Source organism: Heterodontus francisci, chromosome 5 (assembly GCF_036365525.1).
Source record: "Heterodontus francisci isolate sHetFra1 chromosome 5, sHetFra1.hap1, whole genome shotgun sequence".
Lineage (NCBI taxonomy): Eukaryota > Metazoa > Chordata > Chondrichthyes > Heterodontiformes > Heterodontidae > Heterodontus > Heterodontus francisci.
Window position 1 is genome coordinate 108,658,055 of NC_090375.1, and position 15,790 is coordinate 108,673,844.

Sequence of the window (15,790 nt, forward strand, 5' to 3'; positions counted from 1 at the left end):
GTCGTCAATACTTGCATTCAGTGCAATGGGAAGACAAGATGCCATTTTCAGTGATTCTTCCACAGGCCCTGCAGCTACTCACTGAAACCACTTCTCTGCCACCAGATTCTCTCTGTCACCTTACATTCTGCACCTTTCTGCTGCCAGCAACTAAGCCACCACCAAAGAATGGAGTATTCCACAATCCAGTCACTCAGGCACCTTTCCACATTTTCAAGCAAGAGCTTTAGTTGGTACATACAATTGTACCAAAGTCTGAGCCTGCATCAAATAGATTGGCCCAGAGTGGCAGGACAAGCAAGACTACCATCACCATTCATTAGGTTAATTCACAAAATTTACAACTTATTTCAGTGAGTTTCACAAACACAGGGAGCTTATCACCTGATTCAGATATTCCAGCTACACTACTCATTAGCCCCAATTAAAAAAGTTTAATTGAGATGTTCCAGTGAGCAGATGGCCCTGTTTAAAAGGAAACCTAATTAAGTGACTGACACTTTGAAAGTAAGAGTGAAAGTGACCTTTTTAGTGCTCCATGGGGCCACTCCAGAACAAATCAGTACTTCCAGCTGTCAGATAAAACAAGTACAAATTCAAGGCTGCACAGTCAAAGTCAGTTAGTAATGTAATTTGTTCTTTGCTCTCTGGTTTTGACAAAAAAAAATCTATGTGCATTTGAAAAGAAAACATGATTAAATCTTCTGGCTTTTCAAGTTGTGATACTGAGTATAAGGACCTCTTTAGAGACCTCCCCTTCCCCTCCAACCATGTCCTACCACCTAACCCACAGCAAGTGAAAGTACAGGCAAAAAAAGAGTCCAATGGATAAGCAGGCTAAAGTAATGAACTAGTGCCCAAGAATCTAAGAACATTTTTTGAGGAGAGAGAGAGGAAGAGGCCATCCAATAAGAAAAAGTTACTGCATTCTACAAAGCTACCCAGGATTCAGCACCTAATTCCTGACCAGCAGCTGAGAAATGAGTGCTCAACACTCGTCACAACCAAAAATAAGAGATTACTGACATGAGGCAATGCATCAAGATATTTTCTGAGACTTGTTTTTTTTTAAAATCAGCTAATTAAAAAAAATACAATTTCCAAAAGGTATGCTCAAACTTCATGCATTACACTAGATGGTGGTGTAGTGGTAATATCACTGGACTAATAAATCCAGGCTAATATTCTTAGGGGCGGCGCAGTGGTTAGCACCGCAGCCTCACAGCTCCAGCAACCCGGGCCCAGTTCTGGGTACTGCCTGTACAGAGTTTGCAAGTTCTCCCTGTGACCTCGTGGGTTTCCGCTGGGTGCTCCAGTTTCCTCCCACAGCCAAAGACTTGCAGGTTGATCGGTAAATTGGCCATTGTAAATTGCCCCTAGTGTAGGTAGGCGGTGGGGATGTGGTAGGGAATATGGGGTTGATGTAGGATTAGTATAAAATGGGTGGTTGTTGGTCGGCACAGACTCGGTGGGCCAAAGGGCCTGTTTCAGTGCTGTATCTCTAAATAAATGAATAAATCTATGTTTGGATGGCACTTACCTCCATGGGAAATGCTTTAAAATTAACAGTATGTTCAGAGCCACGCTGATTCTCTTTACCCCAGTGAAATCGAACTTCATGCAATTCATATTCATGATTTCCAAGCAATGGACCACCAGTTAAAACTGCAATAGATCAAAATAATTTTATTTTGCTATAAAAAGTAATGTAAAATTTAAATTGTCCAAAGTCACTGCTGCCTTCTTTCATTTACAATGCAACCATCCTTGGTAATAAATGTTGAAATACTTCAGGATCATTCATTTGAACTGCCTACATTAAAAGCAATAGAAGGGACACAAAAACACTCAAAGCTGCTGCCTTTTTCAGGTCATAAAGTGGCCTAGAAACAAAGCTATAATAGAGAAAAATTAAGCCTCTGCAATCATCAGCATTAAATAGAGTTTAAAAATAGTGCATTAATTAAGTGCTTTAAAATCAAAATGTGACAAAAGTAGACCAAGTAATTAAGTACAGATTATAAATCTGTAAAGTATACACCACTTTTCTCATTAAGTATATAGAAGATTAGAAAAGCCAGAACAAATGATCTTTTGGTGTATCATGTCCCAATTGAATGGATGTTTCCTCTTTTTTTTAAAAAAATCTACATATGGTGTGTCAAAAGAAGAGAATTCTTGTGGGATAATTGAACCTGGATAATAGGCAAATTATTTTTGTACCACTGGGAAAATACCAACATGATTTATCTGCCCCTTCCCACAATTAATCTTCTTCTGATGGGGTCTTGGATAGCACGGCCAACTAAACCCAAAGTACATGATACGAAGTAGGAGGAGTAGGCCATTCGGCCCCTTTGTGCCTGCTCCACCATTTAATAAGATCATGGCTGATCTGATTGGGGCCACAACTCCAATTTCTGGCCTACCCAGATATCCTTTTAGAGTCATAGAGAGATACAGCACTGAAACAGGCCCTTCGGCCCACCGAGTCTGTGCCGACCAACAACCACCCATTTATACTAATCCTACATCAATCCCATATTCCCGACCACATCCCCACCACCTACCTACATTAGGGGCAATTTACAATGGCCAATTTACTTATCAACCTGCAAGTCTTTGGCTGTGGGAGGAAACCGGAGCACCCAGCGGAAACCCATGCGGTCACAGGGAGAACTTGCAAACTCCATACCTGTTAGTCAAGAATTTATCTAGCTCCGCCTTAAAAATATTCAATGACCCTGTCTCCACCACTCTCTGGGAAGAGAGTTCCAAAGACTCTCAAACCTCAGAAAATATTTCTCCCTCATCTGTCTTAAATGGGTGACCCCTTATTTTTAAACTGTGTCCACTAGTTTTAGTCTCTCCCACAAGGGGAAACATCCTTTCAGCACCCACCCTGTCAAGTCCCCTCAGGATCCTATATGTTTTATATGCTCCTTCAGGAAGCCCTGCATTGTCAGAAGTGCCTCTTTCGAATTGGTCATTAAACCAAGGCACTATATGCCTGCTCAGGTGAAAATCAAAGAAACCACAGCACTATACAAGGAAAAGCAGGACAAACATCCTAACCAACAGTAATCTATCAACTAATAATACCAAAAAGTGTAATACTGTTTTGAGATCTTGCTATGACTGCCACGTTTGTCTCCAAAGCAATGGTGATCACTATACAAAGTAATGAATTGTAAAGTGCTTTGAAACATCCTGACAAGATGTAACAGAATAGTGTAGTTAATAAGATTCTGTCCTGAGATTAGCAGGGAGATTTTGGGTTTAAGAAGGAATTGTTACGTTCTCAAATAAAAAAGTTATTAATGATAGTGGTTCTGCTTGGGACCATTTACTAGTGTAGGGGATTAATGTTAGGGCTACTGTTCTGATCTGAATGAAGGCATCTGGGAAATTATTGTAGAATATAAGATGATTTGTGTGGGAGTTAGGACCCTAGATGAGAAAAATAGATTTTATCTGGATGTAGATGTGATGAGGGAAACTGGCCTGGGTATTGCAAGTGTCACTTAATATATAACGTTATCCACATGGGTCAGGCCAACATCAAGCATGTGTACGCCATGCAAAGTTGAGTGCTCAAAGCTATTGAGCAGGAGAACGACCTGGGGTGTTAATGTTAATTGGGTGTCAATGGTTTGACTATATGCAGGTGTAGAATGTTAATTGGGGTTTTGAGTACTTACAAACAGATACTCACTGAGACTGGTGGAGGGTTTGAGTGAGGAGCTACATGTCTGTAATCCTTTTATTAAGCACAATAAATGTGAAACTGAGTAAATATAGGCTCCAGCATTATCCTTCCAGATCAAGCTTTCTTGAATTTAGCAGGAGCGGGGTCGGGGGGAATTTAATGCTCTCCCCAGCAGGGAGAGCACATAATCGGGCGGGATGGTGGCTGGGGACCCACCCCGCTGCCAATTGAGGCCTTTAAGTGGGCAGTTAATGCTTTGCAGGTTGCTTGCCAGCTCTGGTTGGGGATCCCTCGTTAAGAGGCATTTAGTGCCTCAATGAGGGACCCAGCATCTGGGGGTGGGGGTGGAGCTGACAGCCACACCACTGCCCTTGCTGACGGCCACCCCTCACCCCGCGAGACCCCTCTCGCCCTGACCTATATCCAGCGTCGCTCATGGGCCTCGGGTGGGTGCTCCACCGGCAGCAGCCACCACCTCCGTGGTGGTGCTGCTCAGTTAAAGAGCTGCCGGCCTCTGGCTGGCCGGCAGTTCTCAGAGGGTGATACTTCTGTCGCCTGAATCCTTAATCCCATGAAAGGCCCACCACCGTCCAGTTAAGTGCCTAAGTGGCACTAGTTTCAACGGGCCTCCCAGAACAGGGGTGACGTGCGATTCACGGCAGCACTTTTGCCAAAGGCTGAGATCCCCATCATCCAGATAGAATCCTGGCCCTTGTGTTGTAGTACATAAATTGAAGGTTCATAACTAGCATTATGAAATTAATCGTAAGTATATATTGTTACAACCCGGTGAGAAAGAGGTCTAGTGTTCCCTTTCAGCATTCACCTGGTCTTACCATAACAGGGTTTAATTTTAAACACATTGTTTTTAGCTCCCCCTTTGGTGAATCCTTGTTCACCGCTTTCCAATTATAGGCAAAGAAACCAGCACAAACAGGTTTTCTTAGGTTTAAAATAAAGGTTGAAATGTATTAAATTTAAATTCTAATTCGGTTGACGCCTACGGATACACGACACGCCCACGCTAGCATGCATACGTGATACACAGGCAAATAGAGACAAAAAAAAAAGAAAAATAAAGTGAAAACGTTTTTGTTATGGTTCATTGAGCTCACTGTAAAGTCCTTGATTGTAGGTAGATCTTGCTTTTCGTTGGGGCCCAGTATTCATCTTTAACCTTGTTAACTGTAGGAAACCGTTCTGTCTTGGGAGAGATCGTCTCAGTCCAGGAGCAGTCTTTGAGTTCAAACTCTCTGCGGCCAGTTCAAAAAAAAACCCTAGAATGGCCAGTTAGTCATGTGACCAGCTGGTCTAACCAGTCCTGGCCCTTCTGGATCGTATCCTCCTTAGCAGGCCCTGGAATGCGCTTCTTCATCTTCGATATCTGTTAGTATGTAAAAGTTTTTTTCCAGCCACAGCTTCTCTGTTTAACAACTCACTCCAGCAACAACTAAAAATCAATGTGCCCCATTCTTGGCAGGTGTGGCCTTAGCATGACAATATATTCCGATGTATTGCCAGAATAATTAAATACAGAACAAAAAACACAATACCATCTTTGGTATTAGGCTTTATTTAGAATAGTGTCCAGTTTTACACCCCTCACATGGTAGGCTATTATAGTGGCCCCAAGAAAGGTTCAGAGGACAGTTACAAGAATAATGTCAGCTATAAAGAGAGACTGAAAAGGCTAGGGTTGTTTTCCTTAGAGCAGAGAAGGCTGAGGGGTAACATGACTGAGGTATACAAAATTATGAGGGGCATTGATAGGGTAGATAGGAAGAAACTTTTTCCCTTAGCAGAGGGGTCAATAACCAGGGGGCATAGATTTAAGGTAAGGGGCAGGAGGTTTCGAGGGGATTTGAGGAAAAAGTTTTTCACCCAGAGGGTGGTTGGAAACTGGAACACACTGCCTGAAGAGGTGGTAGAGGCAGGAACCCTCAACATTTATTCAGTATTTAGATGAGCACTTGAAACACCATAGCATACAAGGCTACAGGCCAAGTGCTGGAAAGTGGGATTAGAATAGTTAGGTGCTTGATGGCTGGCACGGACACAATGGGCCAAAGGGCCTGTTTCTATGCCGTATGACTCTATGACTAATACCTAGTTAACAGGCCTTAAGTTACCACACTGGGGGTCTTTACATTAAACATAGACATCAAGGAGATTTGTATGATGTTTTTAAAATAATGCAAGAATGATTAGATTCCGTTCATGTGGATTAGAAATTTGAGTTAGAATAAGGAGGACCATGGAACACAAGTATAAGTCAAAAGCATAGAATCAGGTTAATTGTTAGGAGGTACTTCTCTTTTCAGACAGTAGTCAATCTATAGAACAAATTGCCAGTTTGTGCAGTAAATGTAAATTCACTACAAACATTCAACAGTAAAATGAACAAGTTTATCCATGTCGCCGACAGAATTCCATATTGAAGGTAGGTAGGCTTTGGGTGCCATCCTGGTGTCCTAGAATTTGTTTGATTGGGGTCAGAATGTAATTTCCCAAAGACAAGGCTTTTTTTCCCCTTAAGTGGCCCACTTCTTTGGGGAATATTTTGCTGCCCTCAGAAGTTTACATGGCTGGTTAGTGTAGGGAGGTGAGGTGTGGGGTGGTTAGGAGCATAGTGTCCATAAATTGCACCATGACAATGACAACAGCTGGACTTTTCTGATCCTTCATTTTTATATGTTTACATGTTTGCAAAGTGCTATGTAATGCAAGTTTTCTTTCTTTCTAGACTTGCTTCTGCTGCTCAATGAACAACCACCAACTGCTGTGATTTAAGTGGATTTTCTAGCTTTTTGCTATTTTGGACTCTTTTGTTTTGCAAAAAGCTGACAATTAATCCAAGTCATCAAAGTTAATACGAGTAGAGGCACTTTCAACATGTTGATTGAAATCAAATATTACTCACCCATGGATCAGTGAATTGGTAAACAATAGTAGCAAGAAGGTCCCAGATCCTATCCCTGACTAGTGTTGAATTAGCTGATATTATGTAGACAGCAGAAGAATAATATTGGCCTCAATTCCACTGGGTTAGTTTGTCTGTGTGTCACATAGGCATGTACTATAAAGCCTCAGGGGTTACATAAAATTTAAGTACATGTTCCTACTTAATTTGCTTATATTTCAGGTTGCTGATAGCAGCAGATCCTGGTGTTATGGTTTGGATTTATTCACCAGTGAGGAAACATAGGAGAGACAGTCCTTTCAAAATTGCAGGTCCTTTAAAATTAAAAACAAGACAAACCAACAAACAAAAAGTACAAGCAGAATCAGCTTAAGGTGTCGAGGTTTTGAAGGGGTCATTGTTAAGGCTCAAAGGAATCGTACTGGACATCCAAACATGATGTAGGGTTTCCACTCATTTGTTATTCAGTGATCGTCACTGGAAGCAAGTGTTACGTATAATTGGGTACAATATAAATTGAGTATTTTGAAGAAGTGACTCTGGAAGAGATGGGGAAGATAGAAAGTTGGAAGAAAAAATTGTTAGCACGGAAATCATGTAACTTGAGTGATAGGGAGGTTAATAGCAGAACCCTATCCTACTAGGTTTCCACCCCTTTCTGGCATCAATACAGATGTCACTGTTAAGAGGGAGGGGAAAAATCAAAGGGATCGTGCACCTTAAAAGAAGAAAACCATCAGTTTCACCCAACATCCAACTGACATACAATATGTCTGCATGATGCAAGCATGCTTGCCATACAACAGGCATAAGTAGTGTCCACAATGTCATTTCCCAATAGCAGTCTCTCAGAGAGATCAACCACCATTAAGAAAATGGCAAATACACCAATGATGACTTCAGAACAGAAAATTATTTCAGGCCAGACCAGCCCAACCCATCCTCTGGCTCCCCCACCTACCCACCCACCCCTCCATATAGAGCTACAATAAATTTCAGATTCTTTGTAGGATGGGTACACAGGAAGGACTGTAATGTGGGCACTAGCCCTTTTACGCTAATGATGCTGTCTCAGGAATTTGGATGAAGTCAGCTCCAGGGCAAACTGGCAGGTGGAAGTCCAAACTTGTCACAGTTCCTGTGATGCATCTGCTTGTGGGAAATTTCCAGGCCTATTTCTTTAGACTGGTAACTACTACACCCTTACTTTTATATTTCTTCTCGTCATTACATAAAAACTGGTGAAGTGATGTTGCAAACCTACCTGCTTGTGAACTCTACCACCCAACAGCTAAAAATGAATACGATTAACAAAAATAGCAACTAGTACTGCTGAGGAACTCAAAAAGCTTTGACAATATAAGGGGTAATCTTAAATAGTTGAAGGCACAAAGCATTAATTGAATAATCTTCTGCAGAGGCTAGTGTGCCTAATTCACACACTTCGGATTTTCCCCATCACTAATTTTAGCAAGAACAAAAAAAAACAGGAGGACTGACCTCAGAACTATGCTCCAAGTGAGTGAGGCTCCAGTCTAGGAGTCAGTTTGTAAAATTACCCCATCAATTCTGTCTGATGTGTATATATTGTTAAAGTTGCAAGGGTTCAATTAACACTGAAAATCTTTGATTCAGTTTTTGTCTTGGACCTGAGCAACAGCCACAGGTTTTTCTATTTATTATCAGTTTCCCTTCAGGAGGAGCTTACTATTGGTTTATAGATCTTGTTTATTTTTTCTGTATACGTGTAACTACATAACTGATACTGTAAAACCACAGAATGCACTACATGAACCTAAATCTCAAAAAAAAAAAATTCCTAGTTAAAATCAGTTCTGAAAACTAATATTCAATTTACTGAAAATGATAAATTATATGCTGAGTCAGTGCTACCTTACAAAAGGACAGCTTTAGCATAAGATTCAAACCTGTTCCCATTCAAATCAATTCTAGAATAAAACTAGATCTAGACACACCAGAACATAAGAAATAGGGACAGGAGTAGACCACACGGCCCATCGAACCTGCCCTGCCATTCAACACAATCATGGATAATCTTGGGCTTCAACTCCACAACTTCAATTCAAATCTAAATTTATCACTCTCTCCAGAAGCCATACCAATAATCTACTGTATTATCTGTGTGAGATCCCCATCATACAAAATTAGGAAATAATGTCCCATAAACATTCCTGTGTGTTCTTTTATGACAACATAGTAAATGCGCTCATGACCTGCCTGAAAATAGCACACAGACAGTAGCTTCTGTTTATGTTGTGTGCCATACAATATTCAGCTGAGGCTTCTGCTGAAAGCCAGTACTATAAACTGTGCTGATTTATTCAATCCACACAGGCAGCTTTATCTACCACACATTATGACAATTGTTCCAGAAATAAACAATGCATTAGAATGAGATGCATAAATGCAAAAGCAAACATTTCACAATCCACTGCACATATTAAACAACTTACACATTTGTTTTACATACCAGATTTGGACTTCAGCAGTATTTGAATGGTATGGCCATCATTAATTACTTCAGAATCCCGACAAACAACATAATTTGGTGATAAACGTACTTCCAATAGTGAAGGGTCATACTTCGCCTCCCTGGAGTTCAAATTTATAGGAGATTGATATTCTCCATTAGCTTCAGGAAACAACAGTCCCCATTCCACTCCTAAAATACAACAATTAAATTGTTTGTGTGTCTGTTTTCAGCTAAACACGATACATTATACAACAAATCTTACTTTCAAGGATTTTAAACATGGCAAGATTAGAATTAGATTCAAAATTCAACCTGCAAAAACATTTGAATTTGGGGCAGGTTACCTGTTAGAAGAACTGGACTGCTCACAAGTTGCCATATTATAAAAGAAATACAAATATGTGTTACATTAGTTGAGCTTTACAGCTAGTTTTGGACTTAGGTGACTTAAAATCAGGAAAATAACCCAAACTTCTCAAACGGAGTTTACAGTATACCCATCATCAACGTGAAGGCACTGTCTGCCAAAAGCGAATTAATACTTTTAAGGACAAGCATATCTGTTTGTAATACATTCCTTGCCAAACAAACAACCCCAAGAATAAAACAAAATTCCAAGTTTATGGGAAGTTTAATTTTATACGGCTTCTTTCAAAAATGAACATTTATACCAAAATACCATGTTTCATTTGCACATTTAAAAAAAGTTCCTCAAAAGCTCACCTTCTTCATAACCCCATTCCAAACCTTCCTTGTAGCCGTAAGGGTGGGTTTCGTCAATGAAAGTGCTGTCTGCCATTTAGAACGCTGGCGGCTGAGAAGCAGGCTCGAGCTGCCGGCTGATCGCGTGCGGTTCCTTTACTGATTGACAGGCACGCGCAGGAAACCAGCGCCAACCTCCAAGCTGCACTTTGCAGGTTGCTGTGAGGTTCCGCGTTGCGCCCTAGCCAAAACATTATGGTTTCATAAATGGACGTCCAATCTTGATTTTAAACAAAACTACACAAATAACCAACTCAGCGGAAACTGCAATCAGACTCAATGCAAAACAAACAGTGCCACGCATTATCTGTCACCTTGGAGAAGTAGAAATGTCACGCTTCCAATTTCTGTTCTAACAATATCTGCAGCTGATTGCACTGATACAACTCTAGAAACGTTTTAAGTATTGTGCAATTTAATAGAAAAGCGTTTTAATATTTTGAAACTGCATTCACCTGATACCATTAAGAAACGTAAAAGCAGGCGCAGCAGTTTTTTTTAAACCACTTCTTTTCACCGATTTCACTCAAAGTAGGAGGATCCGTGCAACCACACAAACTTGTCAGGTGTGTTAGCTCTTCCAACAGGTTAATGGGTGCAATCTTGAGAGTTGTTAGGGCGATATTAGTGTTACAGCAATGGTGTCACTGAACAGATTTCAGGCTACTGGCCTGAAACAAATGGTGCACTGAATTACGATCAGAATGGCCCATTTATTTGACAGATTAGGATTGCAGTAGTAAATTTGCCGGGTATGCAACTGAATGTAAACATTTTTGCCTGGAGATTATCGGCAACGATGCAAACAAAATTTAGTATCAGTCTCCCTCCAGTATAAATCTCGTGCCCAGCATAAAATGTTGTAATTCAGCATTGTGGATCATTAAGGAAGAAATATTATTGAATCTTTTGAGGATTTCGAATCCAATTACAGAAAAAAATTGTCCAATTTTAGAACGGCACTTGAAGCCATTCACCCCCGTCTTACCTTCAGAAGACTTCCTTCATGCTGCAAAGCGTTCGATAGTTCAGGCCCACAGCAGGAAGTCTGGCAACCACAACCTAAGTATACGTCTCCCGGTGTTTTTAAAAGTTATATTGTAAAACAAACACACCTGACAAGTACTTGTAACGTACTTAGTGGGATTTTTTCCATAAACTATAAATTAGCATTCAATAAAATAGCAAATATATCACAGTTGTTATGCCTTCATCCGCTGTTATGCTATGATTCTTTGAATTTTCACAGCATCATAAACTCTGAAAGTTACAGCGCTGAGCAGGTAAATGCCTTTCTAATTTAACTACATTGTACACAACCCACGTCAGTAGGTGGTTCCACACAAGCATTGCTGCTTCCAACAACTGGAGCCAAAAGAGTTCCCAGAATCCAAGTGTGCCAGAATATCATGAAATTCATTGGAACTATCCTACTTACCAATTCAAGTCCAACTACCCAGACTGGGAGAGAGAGCATGATGGCAAGGTGTATTGTTTTGTTTGTGCACCTGTACAGATGGTCTGCAAACACATAGCCCTTCTGATCAAAAAGCCTCTATTAACATACACACTGACTTCTACACTTAAGTGGAAGCCGAAGTGTAAGGGGTGTGGAACCTGGCTGTACTGCCTAAGGTGTCATCCATAAATTATTTCACCACTAGCAAGCCAAGTGACGTGTATTTAACCATTAGAACATCAACTAGCAGAACCTTCTCTGTCACAGACACACATTTCTCAATTTCATCCACCATAACAGCTGCTTCCACAAAAAGGGATTTTGTTTATATGATCTTCTGTGGCATTGCTCACAGTAATCAAAGGATGACAACAGGGAAAAGCTCTGGCAGAAATTGAAGAAATTAAATTCTTTTGTTGTATAATCTGTCACTTTCCCACTGCTTTGGGGGTTGAATTCCATAACTATGTCCATTATTCTGTGAAAACTGCTAATGAGTGCCCTTTATCTTATTGTATACTTTCAGCTATGAATTTATTTTTTCTCCCTTGCCATTTAGAGTCATAGAGTCATACAGCACCGAAACAGGCCCTTCGGCCCACCGAGTCCGCGCCGACCATCAACCCCCCATTTATACTAATCCTACATTAATCCCATTTTCCCTCTCACATCCCCACCTTCCCTCAATTCTCCTACCACCTACCTACACTAGGGACAATTTTTTACAATGGCCAATTTACCTATCAACCCGCAAGTCTTTAGCATGCGGGAGGAAACCGGAGCACCCGGAGGAAACCCACGCGGTCACAGGGAGAACTTGCAAACTCCACACAGGCAGTACCCAGAACTGAACCCGGGTCGCTGGAGCTGTGAGGCTGCGGTGCTAAGGATTTATAAGCTGAAAATGCTCAACAAAAATGGCATGTAAAGCACATCAATTGGAGTTAGATTTATTGTGTTTAGCAATACTGGGGAAGGGAATGGCACATAGTTACACTTGGCAGCAGTCTGCTGGATGAACCTGGGCTTTGGTTACTGTAGCTTTTTACCCTCGACCGGTTAATCCACAGTTCGAACACGAGAATTATGAGAAATAAGGAGACAAAACTCAAAGCTCAAATTAAACACTAATGATTTTACTAGGTTCAGTAGGAATACTAGTTAACAATACAAAACATCTGTTAGCAATTCATCCATTAACAATACACCCTTAATTACAAATACATTACAAAGAATCATACATACATGATCACCCAGTGAGCAGTCACCTCCCTGCCGATCACTCTCTTCAGGAGCTGACCAAACTACCTGACTTAATCACTGAATCACTATTTACAACGATTATATCCCTTTTTTTCCCAAGGTGGGCAGAATGTTTCATTGACAAGATCATACTGTCCTCTCAAAATCCACCTTAAGCTAAGATGTCCAATGAGGCATCTAATTCTTTGTGCAAACTGCCTTGATGATCAGCATATGTTTACATTAGTAATTTCATCATCTCTGATGGATGTTGCAGATGCGTTCAAGATCTTTATCAGTAAACACAATAGCAGCTTCCTTTCCTGGTCATACACACTGTTATGATCAGGTGAGGAGGGGGTCAAAGGACTTCCCTCTTGTCCCTCTCCTTATTTGACCACAACTGGTTTATTTCTTTTTTAAAGTAGCTACATTTGCCAATTCAGTGAGTGTTTAACTATTTACGTGCTATGATCATAAAAGAACCAATTGGACTGGTTTTCTTGAGTTTAACAAAGAAAGAGGTTAGCTTTATTGTACTTAAACCAATCTAAGTAAAATAATAAACTACACTCCAACTTTCAGACACACATACACACACACACATTAGAGGTTCACAAACACACAAATAGGTTACAGAGTGGGGAAGGATAGGCTGGTCAGATTAGAGTCCAGAGCAATAAAAGGTGTATTCAGTCTGTGAAGTTTGGTGACTCGGCTGGCTTCAGGTTGAGTTCGGTGCTCCTGAGGCCGTTGGTTTCAGATGGGCCCACTGATTTGGTGGTTCTCCTGGAGACAGAGATGCAGATGATTTCCTTCATGGGGTCTCTGTCTGCAGCAGCAATAGGCCTGTGTGGTTATGGCCAGCAGGCAGGGTTTGAAGATTGTAAGGTGGACTGGAGAGAGTGAGAGGGAGGAGGGACCCCACTTGGGTCTTCTCCTGTCAGTATATAGCTGCTTGTCTCAGTTGCTGCAGAGAAAACACCAGCTTAAACACACAGAAGGTGGTCCTGTCACATGACTGTCACCCAGTGATTCAACATGATGACTATCAGTGTGTATTTTTTTACACAGAGGGTGGTGAGTGCCTGGAACTTGCTGCCAGGGGAGGTGGTGGAAGCAGATACGATAGCGACGTTTAAGAGACATCTTGACAAATATATGAATAGGAAGAGAATAGAGGGATATGGGCCCTGGAAGTGCAGAAGGTGTTAGTTTCGGCAGGCATCAAGATTGGCGCAGGCTTGGAGGGCTGAATGACCTGTTCCTGTGCTGTACTGTTCTTTGTTCTTTGTTCTTTGTATTCCCTCTTGCAACTTAATTAGTTCATGTCTAGGAATTCCCTTCTCTCAACCAGGGCCTCACTGTTCAAGTGATTAGGTTTGAGTGGTTCATCTCCATCAGTTTAATGTCCCAAATGATTGCCTTAATATCTTGCCAATGGGAGCATGTTAGGTAGTTCACTTTGATTCCCCACATCATTGTTCTTGAGGTGTCTTGGCAGACAACCTGTCTCCACCTCGATGCATTGGAATGGAGGGTATAGTGATGTAAATAATGGTGGCCACCTTAGCTGTTAGCAAAGTCACCTTTTATCTGTTTATTTTTCTTTTGTAAAAATTTTCTTCGGGTTTCCAGCTGGTGGATTAAAAAAGATCAGCATTCAGCAGAGTATGTTTTCGTGACAGCACATTTTCAAACCACACGACAATTAAACAATCAGAGTCCCTTAGATTGCTGTTATTGCTATTACTGAGACTTGGTTGAGGGAAGGGCATGATTGGCAACTAAATATCCCAGGATATCGATGCTTCCGGCGGGATAGAGAGGGAGGTAAAAGGGGTGGAGGAGTTGCAGTACTGGTCAAAGAGGATATCACAGCTGTGCTGAAGGAGGGCACTATGGAGGACTCGAGCAGTGAGGCAATATGGGCAGAACTCAGAAATAGGAAGGGTGCGGTAACAATGTTGGGGCTGTACTACAGGCCTCCCAATAGCGAGTGTGAGATAGAGGTACAAATATGTAAACAGATTATGGAAAGATGTAGGAGCAACAGGGTGGTGGTGATAGGAGATTTTAATTTTCCCAACATTGACTGGGATTCACTTAGTGTTAGAGGTCTAGATGGAGCAGAATTTGTAAGGAGCATCCAGGAGGGTTTTCTAGAGCAGTATGTAAATAGTCCAACTCAGGAAGGGGCCGTACTGGACCTGGTGTTGGGGAATGAGCCCGGCCAGGTGGTTGAAGTTTCAGTAAGGGACTACTTTGGGAATACTGATCACAATTCCGTAAGTTTTAGAATACTCATGGACAAAGACGAGAGTGGTCCCAAAGGAAGAGTGCTAAATTGGGGGAAGGCCAACTATACCAAAATTCAGCAGGAGCTGAGGAATGTAGATTGGGAGCAGCTGTTTGAAGGTAAATCCACATTTGATATGTGGGAGGCTTTTAAAGAGAGGTTGATTAGCGTGCAGGAGAGACATGTTCCTGTGAAAATGAGGGATAGAAATGGCAAGATTAGGGAACCATGGATGACAGGTGAAATTGTGAGACTAGCTAAGAGGAAAAAGGAAGCATACATAAGGTCTAGGCGACTGAAGAAAGACGAAGCTTTGAAAGAATATCGGGAATGTAGGACCAATCTGAAACGAGGAATTAAGAGGGCTAAAAGGGGTCATGAAATATCTTTAGCAAACAGGGTTAAGGAAAATCCCAAAGCCTTTTATTCATATATAAGGAGCAAGAGGGTAACTAGAGAAAGGATTGGCCCACTCAAGGACAAAGGAGCAAAGTTATGCGTGGAGTCAGAGAAAATGGGTGAGATTCTAAACGAGTACTTTGCATCGGTATTCACCGAGGAGAGGGACATGACGGATGTTGAGGTTAGGGACAGATGTTTGATTACTCTAGGTCAAGTCGGCATAAGGAGGGAGGAAGTGTTGGATATTCCAAAAGGCATTAAGGTGGACAAGTCCCCAGGTCCGGATGGGATCTATCCCAGGTTACTGAGGGAAGCGAGAGAGGAAATAGCTGGGGCCTTAACAGATATCTTTGCAGCATCCTTAAACACGGGTGAGGTCCCGGAGGACTGGAGAATTGCTAATGTTGTCCCCTTGTTTAAGAAGGGTAGCAGGGAAAATCCAGGTAATTATCGACCGGTGAGCCTGACGTCAGTGGTAGGGAAACTGCTGGAGAAGATACTGA

At 41.5% G+C, this 15,790-nt stretch overlaps 1 protein-coding gene across 4 annotated transcripts in view; it reads right to left on the reverse strand.

Moving 5' to 3' along the window:
* ca8 (carbonic anhydrase VIII) overlaps nucleotides 1-11,446 on the reverse strand; it is a 93,888-nt gene extending 82,442 nt beyond the window's left edge. For 3 of the 4 annotated variants that reach the window (XM_068030895.1, XM_068030891.1, XM_068030894.1), the window contains exons 1-4: nucleotides 10,874-10,936; nucleotides 9,847-10,066; nucleotides 9,121-9,312; nucleotides 1,541-1,665 (exon numbers count right to left, since the gene is read on the reverse strand). In XM_068030895.1, the coding sequence (XP_067886996.1) occupies nucleotides 1,541-1,665; nucleotides 9,121-9,312; nucleotides 9,847-9,922 (393 nt within the window). In that variant the 5' untranslated portion in view covers nucleotides 9,923-10,066; nucleotides 10,874-10,936. Of the gene's footprint in view, nucleotides 1-1,540; nucleotides 1,666-9,120; nucleotides 9,313-9,846; nucleotides 10,067-10,873; nucleotides 10,937-11,323 lie in introns of those variants that run through there. The other variant, XM_068030892.1, reaches the window with a different exon arrangement.
* Nucleotides 11,447-15,790: the final 4,344 nt, after the last annotated feature.